Here is a 16,147-nt window from a genome sequence, read left to right as displayed (position 1 = left end):
TTTGCGAACAGCAAGTTCCCACAAATAGCAATGAGATAAATGAGCAGCTAATTTGTTTCAGTGATGTTGGTTAAGGAGAACACCCCCTGCTCCTCTTTGAATAGTACCACGGGATCTTTACATCCACCTAAGAGGGTAGATGGGACCTCGGATTAACATTTAATCTGAAAGGCAAAGAGGGAAATACTGAGTCGTGCCCCCTTTGGGATGCCAACTTCACCAGGGCGCTATTTTTAAAAATTAGTGCCCCCGCTGCCAAAATTGAGTGGTATTGCCCCAAGAGGGAAGCGGGGTGCTACTGGAAGCGCCCCGCCTCCCTCTTAGGGCGTTGCGAGGGAATATCGCGGCGCTACGTGCCGCAGCGCCATTTGCGGTATTGCAGGCCTTCCTCCCCTTCTTAAAGGGGAGGGGCCTTGCGCAGCGCGACCCAGGGCCCAGCTGGGCCACTGGAGATCGGAGTACGGGCAAAAGAGCCCAAGAGAAGTGCCAAGCTCATAGAGCGCAGCCGGCACGCCACGGGGGGGCGAGTCAGGAGGCCGGGGATGGCAACGGAGGTAGGTGCTGGCAGGCGGCCAGCAACAAAAATGGCCACCCGGCACCTCGCCTTTAAATAGCGCCACCTCGGCCGCAGGTAGGCCCCCCGACCCTGTCGGACATAGCGTCCGGTGATAAGTCAGGAGGCGCTGCCGCGGCACTGTGCACAGCGATGACGTCATTGCCGGCAGCGCAGCGCCGCGGGGCACTAACGGTTACCGCAGCCGCTAACCTCCCGCTGAATTTCGCGGGAGGCATTGGCGGCGAGGCGCCCGGGTGCTAGTTGCTTTGCGCCCCATTAGCGCCCTAAGAGGCGCAAAGCAACCGAATTTTTCCCCCAAAACCTCCAACAGGGCAGCACTCCCTGAGCACTGAAGTTTGTGCCTAAATTATATGCTGAAGTCTCTGGGGTGGAGCTTGAACCCATGACCTCCTGAATCATAGGCAAGATTGCTGCCACTGATAATGATAAACCTGTGTCTGTGGAACACAAATCAAGAGTACTGACTTCCCAGTTTAAATGAGTTGGGTGGACTGAATGGTCCTTTATTCTTTATTGTTTTCCTATATTCCGAGAGAAAACAAAATCACTAACAAATGAACTTCTTTAAAGTTTACCTTCTCTACCCTCATTGTTTTGATGATGAGAGATGGAAAGCACCATTTTATGGCAGACAATGGCACACTGATAAAGAATTCATACTGCATTATATTGTGTGAGCTGAGTGCCTTTCAGCAATCTCACCAAGACTGCTCAAACTGAGATCATTCTGAACACTGAACATATGTTCACTGACTCTGTGGTTTTGCCGTGTATTGTGGGTACAAGTCAAGCCATTGTTCCCGCTGAGAGATAGAATGAAAGATTGACAGAAACGCATTTCAATTGTGGCTGCTTGCAGCTTTGTAGCTGAGGTGATCGTCGTCACTCGGTCCTCAATCAGACACAAGCCCAATGCTATAGACATTGAAAAACAAATCATAGACTAGTGCACAGCCCCATACAGAACCTCTGCCCAAATACATAGATACATAGATACATAGAAGATAGGAGCAGGAGTAGGCCATTCGGCCCTTCGTGCCTGCTCCGCCATTTAATGAGATCATGGCTGATCCTTTAATTCAGTATCCCGTCCCCGCCTTCTCTCCGTAACCCTTAACCCCTTTTGCCCGTAGAAATATATCTAATTCCCTCTTAAATATATTTAATGAGCTGGCATACACTGCCCTCTGTGGCAATGAGTTCCACAGGTTCACCACTCTCTGAGTGAAGAAATTCCCCCTCATCTCTGTCCTAAATGGTTTAGCCCTTATCCTTAAATTATGTCCTCTAGTTCTGTTCTCACCCGCCAAGGGAAACATTCCTTCTGCATCCAGTCTGTCTAGACCTGTCAGAATTTTATACACTTCTATGAGGTCCCCTCTCAATCTTCTAAACTCCAGTGTGTACATCCCTAAACTACATAGTCTCTCCTCATAGGTCATTCCCGCCATTCCTGGTATCAGCCTGGTGAATCGCCGCTGCACCCCCTCCATGGCAAGAACATCCTTCCTCAGATGAGGCGACCAAAACTGTACACAGTACTCGAGGTGTGGTCTCACCAGTGCCCTGTACAGCTGCAGCAAGGTATCCCTGTTCCTGTATTCTAACCCTTTTGCTATGAAGGCCAGCATACCGTTTGCCTTCTTGACCGCCTGTTGCACCTGCATGCTCGCCTTCAGTGACTGGTGTACAAGAACACCCAGGTCTCTCTGTACTTCCCCCTCTCCCAATCTATTGCCATTTAAATAATAATTTGCCCTCCCGTTCCTGCACCCAAGGTGGATAACTTCGCACTTGTCCACATTATAGTGCATCTGCCATTTATCCGCCCAATCGCCCAGTCTGTCCAAATCGCTCTGGAGCTTCCTGGTCTCTTCCTCTGAGCCCACCCCCCCTCCTAGTTTAGTGTCGTCTGCAAATTTGGAAATGCTGCATCCGACTCCCTGATCCAGGTCATTAATGTAAATTGTGAACAGCTGGGGGCCCAGGACAGATCCCTGTGGTACCCCACTTGTTACTGCCTGCCATTCAGAAAATGAGCCGTTTATTCCAACTCTCTGTTTTCTATCTGACAGCCAGTTCCCTATCCACGCCAAAACTTTCCCCTTTATCCCATGAGCCTCAATTTTCCATGCTAATCTTTTATGTGGGACCTTATCGAAGGCCTTTTGGAAGTCCAGGTACACCACATCTACTGGCTCTCCCCCATCTATTCTACCAGTTACTCCCTCAAAAAATTCCAATAGATTAGTCAAGCACGATTTACCCTTTGTAAATCCATGTTGACTCTGTCCTATCCTGTCCCCATTTGCTAAGTGCTCCGCTATTTCATCCTTAATGATGGACTCCAGCATTTTGCCCACAACTGATGTAAGGCTTACAGGTCTGTAATTACCTGCTTTTTCCCTACCCCCCTTTTTGAATAGTGGGGTAACGTTAGCTACCCTCCAATCCATCGGCACTGTTCCCGAGTCTAATGAATTCTGAAAAATCATCCTTAGTGCATCCGCTATCTCTAGTGTGCTTGTAGTTCTAACAACTTGCAGCAAATGCTTACCCACACAGAAGTATCACAATAACGACAAGCTGCCAGCTGTGCCTTAGGTTAAGCATCTAATGCAACTGTATTAGACTAATGCTATCTAAACTACAGATGGAGAATACTTATCTGAACCACTTAGAATTCAATTGCATCTTTAAGGTAGATTTTTTTTGATATTGCTTTTGTATTGGGGATCCAAATGGCTTTGCACAAATAGAAATTAATGCTACTTCTTATTGCTTTCATTTAATTTATGTTACTTCATACAAGGGTGATGGACTTGGCTTGCTAGGCCCAGCATTTCTTCTAAAAATATATTTTAGCTCCTTTTAATGTTGTTTTTTTCCCTCTTTTAAACCCTCTGCACTATTTTCTGGAAAATAGGAGGCAGGTGATCTATTCCCAGAACAATGCCACTAGTCCTCAATCAGTTGCTAGGAATGAAAATTCCCCTCTTGATGTTCCACCCTCACTGCAGAAAAAGTCCTGGGGGAAAAATTTGGTTGCTTTGCGTCTCCCGTTAGTGCCCTAAGAGGGCGCTAATGGGGCGCAAAGCAACTAGCGCCCAGGCGCGGCGATGTTTGCGCCGCTCACGAAATTGACCAGACATTTTGCGGTGGTACTAAACACTACCGCCACAATCTCCTGCGCGCGCAGATCGTGATATCAGTCAAGCGTGCAACGCCCCAGTAGTGCCCCGGACCGGATATTGAGTGGTGCCCCCTGCCTTTCCACCTGCCGCTAGCAACAACAGGTAGAGGTGAAAGTTTTGCAGTCAGGAAGGGACGGGGGAGTGCTATTTAAAGGCAGCCGCTTCCTGCCTTTTTTTGTCGGTGACATTTTTGCACCACGCATTCTGAGAGAGAGAGAGAGATTTCTGGAGAGATTCAACGCTGTGTGAAGGAGTTTTGGGTACTGGGCAGCACTTTGCAGGTTCTTTTTGATTTGACCTTCCCTGCATCGATTTAGAAGAGACTATGGGGGCTGCACTCTGAGCTCTTTCCCTGGGCCTCTCCATTTTTCTTTCCAGCAGAATTGATGTACAGGTCTCTTCAGGCCAAGATTCAAGGCTGCAATGAGCAGGGTGTGGATGGAGAGCAAGATCAACTCTCCCCTTTAAGAACGGGTCAGCGCCAGTGTGTCTGTGTTCCATTGCTAACTGACATCACATGCGCTTCGCCAGCGCGCCAAGGTAGCGCCTCGCTCCTCGGCGTTAGCACCTTAAGAGAGGTGTGTAGCACCAGATTTAGCGCTCCAATCACCTCCAGGGCGCCAGGCGCTAAACTTTGCGCCCGGCTGATAATTGCGCCCCAAACAGGGCGATACTGAATTTCTACCCTCTCTGATGTTCCAACTGAAATTGGGAATTAGCTGTGTTGAGAGTCATTAGAGCTGAAATTCATCTTGGGGAGTAATGCAAAACAGGCGATAGTGAATTGGCAACCAGTTTTACACACCGCTCGATTAAATTTTCAATTGGAAAAGAAAATCAAGCGGATTGTAAAACAGGTTGTAGAGTCGCTATCGCCTGTTTTGCACTTCTGCCCAAGACAAGTTTCACCCCCATAGCAACAAATCTGCACCCTATTACGCAAGCCACCCCAATGACTCAACATATTTTTTCCAATGAGCAGCTAAAGCCATACTGACCAGGATGATCTCAGGTTCAATCCTCAGTCTGTGCCAGGATGTAGGGGATCGACAATTTTCTTCTGTACTTATGAGTTCATAGAATGATAGAAGTTTGCAACACAGAAAGAGGCCATTCGGGCCATTGTGCCAGTGCTGGTCAAAAAAGTGCTATCCAGCCTCATCACACTTTCCAGCTCTTGGTTCATAGCCTTGCAGGTTACGGCACTTCAAGTGCATATCCAAGTACTTTTTAAATGTGATGAGGGTTTCTGCCTCTACCACCCTTTCAGGTAGTGAGTTCCAGACGCCCAACACCCTCTGGGTGAAAAAAGTTCTCCTCAACCCCCTCTAATCCTTCTACCAATTACTTTAAATCTGTGCCTTCTGGTTATTTACAAAAGGGTGGAGCAAGCACCATGCACGCTTTACCTAGATGTACCAGGCGTTGAGCAGCACAACCTGTGGTCCTTAAAGGGATCGCTGATGGCTGCTCCAAAACCGGGCAGGGAAATTGAGTTTTTGTGTTTTGGGGCCCAGGAGAAGCAAGAGTGCTCTTCCTAGATCCACAGGAAAACACTGACTTGTTCAAGGCTCCCTCTGCCCCCCTCCCTTATGATCGCCTCCTTTCCCAAACCTGGCTGCTGGGTCAGTGTAGGATCCTGCCGATTACCTGCCCTACCAGATCCAGCGAGCGACAACAGGGTGCCCATCTGGTGCTTGCTGCTCGCCGGTGGCATTTAAATGAGGCCCAAACCCGAATTTGATTCAGGCCACATGCCGCACAAACCGTTGAGCAGAGCGCTGGTCCGCAGACTTCACACCGGTTTTAGGCGGAAGTCAAATTTCTCAGCCATGAAGAATGAAATGTTGATCTTTACCTGACAATTTAGTCAACAGGTAAATTGTAATAAAGCTGAATAAAAACAACTAGAAAGTGTTGTAAATTATAAATCGCACACAACCAAATGTTTAAAAAGCTTTAAATCTTTATTTTTTTTTTAAAAAGCAGAACAAAAGTTGTAAAAATACATTTGCAATAAGCAGAATTATCACAGTGTAGACTAATGCATTGGCTGCTTAACATCTTGGTGTAACCTTTAAGCAAATAGAGTCCATCATGATTAAATACAAATCTCAACAATCAATATTGCAAACTGGTTTAGGCCTGGCTCGTTAAAAACACTAAGCTTTTTTAATATCAAAGTTTGCTTCATATGCAGGTAAAATACTGAAAATACAATAGGTGATAATAAAATTAAATATTACCATACGCTAGCATCCAATCCCTGTGAACCTTTCTAAGCACTATAATATTGGAAGTAAATAATTCTGCAAAACTGATTTTAGTTCCATATATGACTAATAAAAATGGCCATCAATGCATGACAGTCTATTATTTTAACAAAAGTAAGGATTACAGTTATTATAAAATGCAAACTCGTTTGTCATCTTTTAAAAGAACTCAAGCATTTGCCCATCCTATCCTCGTTATACTTGTACTTGAGTTAAGCACAATTAAAATCTGCTATGCTAACATGCACTAATGTAAATTTGGCACTTCATTAATCATACTTCCTTTTGTCTGTCAACAGACACAACAACTTTAGCTTGCATGCACATTGTTTGTAAGAGTCCCTTACCAGCTCAATGTTGCCACTATCTTATTACTGGCAGTTGCAACAGCTTGTTGTGAAAGTGAATTCTACTTGCTGATTCTATTTTGCAACCTGTGATTAAAAATAGGCTCAATAATGGACGAGGTGTGGTCCATTCAATTACTGTAGTATTTTAACATTTAGCTTTGGACAGAACAAAGCCAAGTACAGAATTCGACACTGGCATGAGAAAAAAATCCATGCAAAGTAAATGATGCACTTGTGGTGTGTTTTTCCATTGTTCTGAGCCATAATCAGATTTTGGAATAAATCAATTCCTTTTTTGTTTTATTTATTCAAGGGATGTGGGCGTCGCAGGCAAAGCCAGCATTTATTGCCCATCCCTAATTGCCCTTTAGAAGGTGGTGGTGAGCCTTTATTGTGTCTCTGTTGAAAACTATGAATAAAAGTACATCTCAGCTTTCAATAACCAGAAATTATGTAACAGAAGCAAAAGGTATTGTTTATCATTTTTTTTTAAAACACTGCGGCCCCGTAATGGCTAAGCTAATGTCACAATGCAATAGCCACATAAAATATGAGAAAATTATAAAATTAATTAATTATAAAATTAAAGGCATAGTTTCCACCAGCACCTATGAGGTTGCTCATACACTAAAATGTGTATCTGAACTTGACGGCTAAACTGTGACAAGAACAAAGTGTGATAAATACAGAAAGTGAATGATAAATGCAAAACTTTTAATATATTATAGAACTAAGGGGTAAAAATTTGTTTCAGGCCATTTTCGGGCCCAGACTCAGCACTGTGGAGATAGCACACGCCCGAAGCAAAAGGCACAAGGGTCGAAAGAAATTAGTCCTCAGGCTTCGTCTGAATAATGGTGGTGATCTGCTGGGGTTGGTCGTGCCTCCACAGGCAGCTCGACCGACAGGAGACATCAATTTCGAGCCGCTTGCTTTGGCAGCAGTGGCAGTCAGATAAGTCCTGGGAGGAAAGTTGGAGCAAGGTACAGAGAGGGGGAGGGTCCCCTATGGAGTCGGGGGAACACTCCTGCTTCTCCTAGATCCACAGGAAGATGTTTCTTGTTTAAATGTGTGCCTTTGGTTGCCAGGTGCAGGGGCCGCTGAAGTGGGGCAAGTGTTGATTGTAATTTTTCAAAGGGGTCCTTTAGCAGTCATTAGGCCACTAATTTACATGATTAAGCAGCTTAACACCTGTTTTAGGGATGTCTAAAAAAATGGGCCCCACGAATTTGGCAGTGGGACCAGCGCCTGCGCAAATTGGTATACTTTACGCCTGTTTTACGCCCGAATAACTAGCGCAATGCATACCGATTTCTACCCCTGAAATGTCTTGTATATAGTGCACACGTCCCATAAGTGTCACACTTGCTTCATGTGGTACTTTCCCCATCACACTTTGTTGATAATGCCCCTATTGTTATAAAACAGAGCATCTAACCACGTATTACTCCATGGGAGTTCTGCTCGTAATGTATATAGATAAGAGTTTTACAGTGTGTTAGTTACATTTTAGGTGTCACCAAAGTCACAATTCTGCATCACACTTTCAAAAAATAAAGAGAGAAAGAGCATGTAAAAAGAAAGAAAATTAGCGATCACCGATGTACAGAGAATCTTCCCTACTAACAGACATATCTTGTAATTGATTTCAGGAACTAAGCTTTAAACAAAATATAAAAATACAAAGGAAGCCACTCTGACTATTAATTGACCTGAGGATCTGTCGAAGAACAATTGGTAATTGACCGAGGAAGGCAGAGCAACTGCACCTCATCACCTTAAAAGAACACACTAAGCTATACACAGCTGCCCTTTCTCAGCAGGATATGGTACGTTACATGCCTTACATGGTAGTATTCTCCTGCCCTTATAAAACAGTAACTCTTCTGTCCTGGCTTAATGAGCACCACAGGCGATCCACTAGTAACTCTAAACAAATCAAGACAAATTAATTGATGATTTAGGAGCTTAGAGACCTATTCCAAATTGCTTAAAAAAATCTTCTTTCTGTGAAACAGCACAGTAATCACTTGCTCCCATTTATCTTCCATTCCCATTGTAAAAATAATCACAAAGAAGTATAATATTAAGCATTTTTACATTATTTGTCAAAACAAATCAATAATTGGCTGGATAAGAATACAGAAAACCACAGCAAAGCACCACAATTGATATAACAACAGAAAATGCTGGAAAAACTCAGCAGGCCAGGGCAGCATCCGTGGAGAGAGAAACAGAGTTAACATTTCAGGTCGAGAACCTTTTGTCAACTGGTACCGAGAATCATCACCATCTCCCTTCCATCAATAAACCTGCCATTGTTGATTTTGGAAAGTTTCAATTCTGCATTCAGAAAATATTATCCACTCCTTCATCTGACAAAATGGCCTGTTATTTAACATGTTACTATCTTCCCCACTTTTCTTTCACATCTAAGCAAAGAATCTAACCAAATTCTTGCTTTCTGTGAATATCTAACATGGTCCAAACAAGATAGAAAGGTTCAATCACTTGTGAGCGCTTTCTATTCTGGCTGCAGTTGACACATATATTTATCAACTGAGCCTGTCCAACACTACACTGACCACATTCTCTTGATAATACAGTTGGGGCTTTTTCACCAACGCCAACTCTGCTTACCAAGCTTGGCTATGATAAGCCCAACTGCCCACATGGCACAGACTGTTCACAGTCTCCTGTGGTTAAAGATACTTAGAACCAATTTCAGCTCCAATAACTCAGCTTAAAAATTAATGGAATCATCTTCAGGTATTGTGTATTCTTGGCCGATTACTTCAGGTGGTACAGATGCACACTTTTTATATTTTAATGCATTGTGTGCATCCATGAACCTCTGTAAATATTTTGAAGTGTACAACCAGTGATGCTTCAAAATGTCTTCCAGCTCATAGCTTTTGGACTGCCTTGCATTCATCTTCCTGAAACGCCGAAAAAGCTTGTTGCCTGATTCATTCCCTTCACTTGCCCACGCGCCTATAGAGCCATCTCTTTCAATGATCTCAGGGACATGAGCCAAAGTCTTATGTAGGTAGTTGGTGATCTTCCCTCCATATCTGTGCTTGAACTCTGTATGGAGCAGTTCTCCAAATCTCTGGGAATTAAAGCTGTACTGGCAAAGAAGATCTGGGCATTCTCTAGCTGGAAATGTGGAGCGCCACACTGGTTTCATAAGAATGTAAAGGTGCATTAACTCCCTGAGAATTTCTCGCCTTTCTTCAGATGGAATCAATTCACACACAGCTTCTACAGTCTCTTTGGTCATCAGCTTTCTTGCAAAGTTTCCATTCAACCTCATGACAGGTTTCAAGTTTATCCTTTTTCTTAAGTGTTTATCGAGCATTGCATTCCACCTTTTCCTTTCCATCTTAGATGGATTGCGATTTTTGTACAGTTCCCCAATTTCATCCTGGAAGAGTTTGTAGAATTCTGTTGCATTTCCAATGTCACAATGCAAGGCATCTATAGAGGTCAGAGTTTCAATAAATGGTTTTGCTGACACCCCCTTCACTCTATCACGTAACTCTTCAGCTGTCTCATGATATGGATTTGAACGCCAAATTTCATAGCGTTCTAAGTTCTCTTCATGGCTCCTTGTTATGGAATGAAGGACCAGATTCTGTGAAGCCTCACTTCGAGTGGCATCACATAATGTGCATACATAAACAGAGCCTGAGGCTTCAAGGCCTTCAACTTCACGTACAAGCTTCTCATCATACCCTGTGCCTCTAAAGATAAACTGAAATGACCTGGGCAAATCTCCAATTTCAAGGATTAAATCACTAGTCTTCATGGCTTTTCTTTCAGTGATTAGTGGGCCCAGTATTGCTGTCAGTGTTTCATGGTCAGATTCATCTGCTAGCATTAGGCAAAGTGGTTTGCAGCTCAACTCAGAATTTGGCTTTAACTCTTCAAATACTTTCACTTCTTCATTGTTTTCATTCATCACACTTACACTCATGATTGTAAAGGAATACCTCACTGCCTTTTCTGGAACAGGTGGACCACATCCATGTTTTTCACTGACATCCCCCATTCCATCACAAGATTCCTTGATTACAACAGTAAACGGTCCACTCACAAACTCGTCTATTTTTTGACATTTTAAACCTTCTAAAATATCGTCCTCAAGATCCTTCACAGCTGAAACAAGTGCCACATCATACCTAAATCGTCTTGAAATTGTCTCCATTGGGTAATCATCAACACATTGTGGTGAACCACTTATGCCATCTATTATTCCCACTTCAGTGTTTGTAGCGACATTTGCAAGAGGAGGCTGCCATTCGAATGAATAATAACCTGGCAACAATGTTTTCTCTGTATTTCGGAGTGCATGCAATGGCTGGAAGATCTGCTTCCCAGTAGTTGCTTTGACCGTCCTATACATTTTATGGTACTGACTGCAACTCAGAAATGTATTAACTCTAATGGCAAGACAGACTGCTGGCTTCAATCCTGATCCTCGTCCCTGCATTACAGCCTCCAGCTCATCTGCTTGCCTGTGCTCATTTCCAGCTCTCAGTGCCAGCAAAAACAGAGTAAGGCACACTGACTTTACATCGCCACCTTCTTCTTTGTCTGCAAAAGCCTTCACCTGAAGTTTGAGATCTCGCAGGCGATGTTTTTGAGCTCTTCGAGTTAAAGACAGCAAATGTTGCCTCGGACGGCCACCCTTGTTTATTGGTGAGTAAGCATGCTTCATTCTTGTTTCTTTGTGATTTTGGGCATGGCCAGGATATTCACCTAGCCTTACCTCCGCCTCACAGTCTGTCACTGGACATTTTAGAACTAGCAAATTGAGGACATTTATGAATGATTTAACTGGGCTTATGAACTCTGTAGGCCCACAAGGAAACCTACAAACTGGACAATACTTGCCCAGGACTGCAGTACATTTGAGAATACATGTTCTGCAGAAGAGGTGCTTGCATGGTGTTTGCACAGGGTCAGCCAGTAGGTGCTCACATACCTGACATGACACTGACTGGATAAAGTTATTGGGATAATCAAGTACAAGGAGTTTTGAACTTAGGTGGATCTTCTTGCAGTTGACAATCTTTTTAGCCAACAAAATACTTGTACTATTAATTTGATCTTTTCTTTTAGTAACTCTTGGTCTGCCTGGAGCATCAACTGCTACTTTGGGCTTCTTTGTGACTGGTGGACTTCGTTTGAGACCTTTTCGTTTGCGAGTCCCATTTGAAAAGTTGCAAATGCTGCAAAGATTGGAATGTGGCTTCCACTGAACAATTGTGCTGATAGGAAAGAATGCATCTTCATTGGTTGTGTTGTTGATTGTCTGAATGACAATCCGCCAGCAGTTGTAGCAGAAGTGGGTGGGATATCTGGCTTCTGTATCTGTCTTGACATCTATCCTAAATGTGTTATGAATGAGTTCGGGCCAAAAACTGTCTCCGTATCCCATTTTCCTGAGAACCTCTTGTGTGACATCATCAACAGGCCCACTAACCGGGTATTTCATGTCATAACTGTTGGTGTTAAAGGAAGCTCCACAAATGCGACAGAGATTTTGTAATCGTAATATATGATCTTCCAAAGATTTTGTTTCCATTTGGCTAAAGTCACAGAACTTGGTTTTTGGTGGGTTGACCTCTAAAGGCATGTGTTCCAGGGACTTATCTTCCAAAGTCTTCTTGTCTAAAGGCAATGTTTCCAAGGGCATAGTTCCCACTGGCTTCATTTGAGAGAATGAGGATTGCCACAGTAGGCCATGAACTGGCATAACAGACTCTGTCTCAAAAGGCTTTGCCATTGGAACCGAGGCTTCCTTTTGAACATTTATGAAAGGCCTTGTTTCTGAATGCCTAAAATCTTCAGGTATTATTTGCAGAGGCATCTCCATTTCCATTAGACATCGGTACCTAACAGAGATATAAAAAGTGATTATTGATTAAAACAGGATTACACAGTCAGCTTTATATTCAATGTTAATTTACAACTCCTACATTTTAAGCTTTCATTATTCAGATAGCTGCAGTTCACAATGTTGGGTCTGTGCTAAAATTGGGTTCCTGATTCAGTCTGGTCTGTACAGGAAACTCTTAATTATCCGGCACCAACGGAACCGGCGTGGTGCCGGTTTATCAAAAAGTCCGGATTACAGAGAGGTATAGTTAAATAGTACAAGAGCTCCGTACACAGCAACAAATCCAGGCTTCCCTGTTGCTTAGCAACAAGTGCAGGAACCCCAGTTACACAGCCACAGATCCAGGAACTGCCACTAATATGAAGTAAAACTTACCTGAACCTACTCCTGAATTTTGCCGGTTAAAAGAGAGTTTCCTGTAAAAGGCCATCAATAAAAGACCATCATACCCAATACGAGGAGGGTAATGTTAACATAATCCGTCTGGCGGGAATCTGGCAGGGTCAGGTAAGCCGCTCATTTTACACTCAATGAAGTATAAATTCGGGCAGGGTGTAAAACAGGCAGCCGACCCCATCCTCTTCGTTTCCCGCTGGGCGGGTTAGGTTAAAGTTACGCCTAAGATCTTTTGATGATGAAAAACATATAATTTGAAAAAAATATAGAAAAAATTATCAGTTAATACAAGAGTTTTATTTTGTACATTTAAAATTCTCAGTGCAGATTTCATAGGCCAAAGCTCACTTTTGCATCTTTATTATAAATACAAAGGAATACATAAAAGTGACAACGCGAAAACAGACCCAACCAGTCGGGGTTTACCCTCCACATGACTAAATAGCTCTACTCACATTTACCCACCATGTTCCCATATCCCTTCAACTTAAGATAATTTCCTTAGGTTAGAATACAAAACAGAATTGACTAAAAAGCAATCTCATAACGCAAGCGGGCCTCGCTGCCGCCTGCTAATTGGCTATGGTCTTTTATCAGTGGTATCTGCCGTCAATATACACAAAAGATGCTACTGCTGACTTGAGTGTTTAACAAAGGACAGAAAACCAAAGGTTTGTGGAAATAAGTCTTAAATTGTCACAAAATTAATAACAACTGCAATTGTCAGACTGTGGTAAAATATTTTCTCTTAGGTTAGAGTGACTCAAATCTGTAAAAATGATCTAAGTCTTAAGGTTCACTCATTACCCCTAAGGTCTTTTAATGATGAAACACACAAAATTGCATTTTGTGCAATGGGATTAACACACTTTCAGTTATTTATGTAGTCCTCAGGGGTAATATTTTGATTTCTATTCCATGGCTACAGACACGCAGTATTGTTGTATCATCTGCAATGTATCAAGCCGTTTTTGCCCTGGGAATTTATGTCTATTGGAAGTAGATATAGGACTGCACTGAAGGGAATATTGCTTGAGATTCATACAGCCATCAGTAATATGTCGCACTCTGCACAGATCGTAGCCTGGATTTCAACTAGCTTGCTGGAAGAGAAAGGCTACAAGATGATACAGTTGCACCACCTGGCCTGTAAAACCAGTACAGCACATCTTAAGTTTTTACAATATTTTTCATGTCATTTTACACAACTAACCAAGGAACACATTTAGAGTAAGAAGACTGCAGTGATCATTTTTGAAATTGGTACAATACAACATATCTGGCATGACCCAAACTCCAATGCTACCATGCCAGAGTCTCACTGGTAACAGAAAATATTGGCTTCCATTAACAACTACACATTCAAAAGCTTCACAACCTAATCAAGCCACTTTCATAGGGATTAACAGGGATGGGTTTGGACTTTTTCAAAACTTGATACACCAAAGATAAGCATAACCTTGTACTGTACTACACTTCGTGTGGGATATATTTTACAGATGTTAATATTAAAGTACAGTTTAAACTATGGTATAAGGGCTTTCCGTAGAAGCAGGCAACAAACTGAATGGAAGAATAGTTCTGCCTACTTTCTCAAAAATCTGTGGTATATTGTAAAGAAATTAGTCCCCACCATTTCATAAAAAATGATCTATTTCTGCATCTTCCATGCCATCTCTCCTCACTTTTCTTAGAGCTCCTTCTAATGTAAAATGTAATGAAACTGCAGAATACTCGGCTGCCCAGTGCATGAGTTGGGAAAGCAGCAGTCAATTGAAAAACAGAAACGTATTCTTTTTGATGCACATTCCTTTACTATGTCTTACTTTAAAATACTCAAAAAAAGCATCTCAATATAAAATCAATTGAACTGACCATGTGATGTTCCAACTCCTTACATCCCTACCTACTAGTCTATATTATACTTTATCCCATATAATAATAAACAAGTATAAGGTATATATGCCATGGCAGGAATCTTCAGTAACATTTAGCTATACAGCTTAGGAAAGATAAACTTACAGCAACATGGCTCTAAACTAAGTTAGATCAGTCGTTGCACAAGTACTGATAGCAGTGCCATTCTCTACATTACCTTTCTCTCACAGAATGTGTTTTTCAGAGAGGGCTCCCATCTGTTCCATGTCATGAAGTAAACTCTGAAAGAACAGGAACTCTCTTTACCTCTTCTAGTCTGTTCTGTGGCAGCTGATGTGGTGGCCTGCCCCTTAACCATGTCACTCCTAAACTAACGGTCACACATAACCACAATCCTAAACTGTGAATGTTACTTTGTGTATCATTTTCTCCATTATTAAATCAATTGATGCTTTATGTAGCTTTTGAAGTCTTGATTTTTATTTTATATTTTAATCTTATTTAAGATGTTTATTTTTCTTTATACTTTCAGTAAATCTTGTATTATATGTATAATCTAAATAGTTATCTTATCTTTATTGTTAGACTTTTATGATTCTGTTATTTACTTCTCTGTGTTATTTCCTAATGTATTCCCTCACCCCCCAGCAAACGTTACTCTAATTTACAGCAGTGCTGTACCTCCTTTGGTTGGATAAATGTAAAATGCTGCCATCTTGTGGATTGATTTAGCTTCACAGTGTTTCTCCAGAGCTTGTTTCTCAAAACATTGCTGCATTTACAGTAAATCATATTTAAACGATGAGTGAATATTTCTGCTGAATGAATAAAGATGGAAAATTTCAAACTATTTTCTTTGTGTATCTCCAAGTTTGCAGACGACACAAAGCTGGGTGGGCCTGTGTGCTGTGAGGAGGATGCAGAGAAACTCCAGTATGATTTGGACAGGTTGGGTGATTGGGCAGATGCATGGCAAATGCAGTATAATGTGGATAAATGCTAGGTTATCCACTTTGGTGGCAAAAACAAGAAGGCAGATTATTATCTGAACAGGAAAAGGGGAAGTGTAACGAGACCTGGGTGTCCTTGAGCACCAGTCGCTGAAGGTAAGCATGCAGGTGCAGCAGCCGGTTAAGAAGGCAAATTGTATGTTGGCCTTCATAGCGAGATGATTCGAATACAGGAGCAAGGATGTCTTGCTGCAGTTGTACAGGGCCTTGGTGAGACCACACCTTGAGTATTGTGTGCAGTTTTGGTCGCCTTATCTGAGGAAGGATGTTCTTGCCATGGAGGGAGTGCAGCGAAGATTCACCAGACTGATACCTGGGTTGGCAGGAATTACATATGAGGAGAGATTGGGTCGATTAGGCTTATATTCGCTAGTGTTTAGAAGAACGAGAGGGGATCTCATTGAAACTTATAAAATTCTAACAGGACTAGACAGACTAGATGCAGGAAGGCTGTTCCCGATGGCGGGGGAGTCCAGAACCAGGGGTCACAGTCTAAGGATAAGGGGTAAGCCATTTATGACTGAGATGAGGAGGAATTTCTTCACCCAGAGAGTGGTGAAC

At 42.6% G+C, this 16,147-nt stretch overlaps 1 protein-coding gene across 1 annotated transcript; it reads right to left on the bottom strand.

Moving 5' to 3' along the window:
- Positions 1-9,116: 9,116 nt before the first annotated feature.
- Positions 9,117-12,284, bottom strand: rag1 (recombination activating 1). Its single transcript, XM_086008486.1, has one exon. The coding sequence runs from the start codon at positions 12,282-12,284 to the stop codon at positions 9,138-9,140; it is 3,147 nt and encodes a 1,048-aa protein (XP_085864612.1). The 3' UTR covers positions 9,117-9,137.
- Between the last annotated feature and the right edge of the window lie 3,863 nt (positions 12,285-16,147).

This window comes from Somniosus microcephalus, chromosome 15 (assembly GCF_052327205.1).
Source record: "Somniosus microcephalus isolate GS21.2 chromosome 15, FLI_Smic_1.0, whole genome shotgun sequence".
Taxonomy (NCBI): Eukaryota; Metazoa; Chordata; class Chondrichthyes; order Squaliformes; family Somniosidae; genus Somniosus; species Somniosus microcephalus.
The sequence above is the reverse complement of the archived record's forward strand: the minus strand, read 5'-3'. Positions and strand labels throughout refer to the sequence as shown.

What these genes read in the sequence shown, in the direction of transcription:
- rag1 (XM_086008486.1), bottom strand. Translation starts at nt 12,284, where the DNA reads ATGGAAATGGAGATGCCTCTGCAAATAATACCTGAAGATTTTAGGCAT.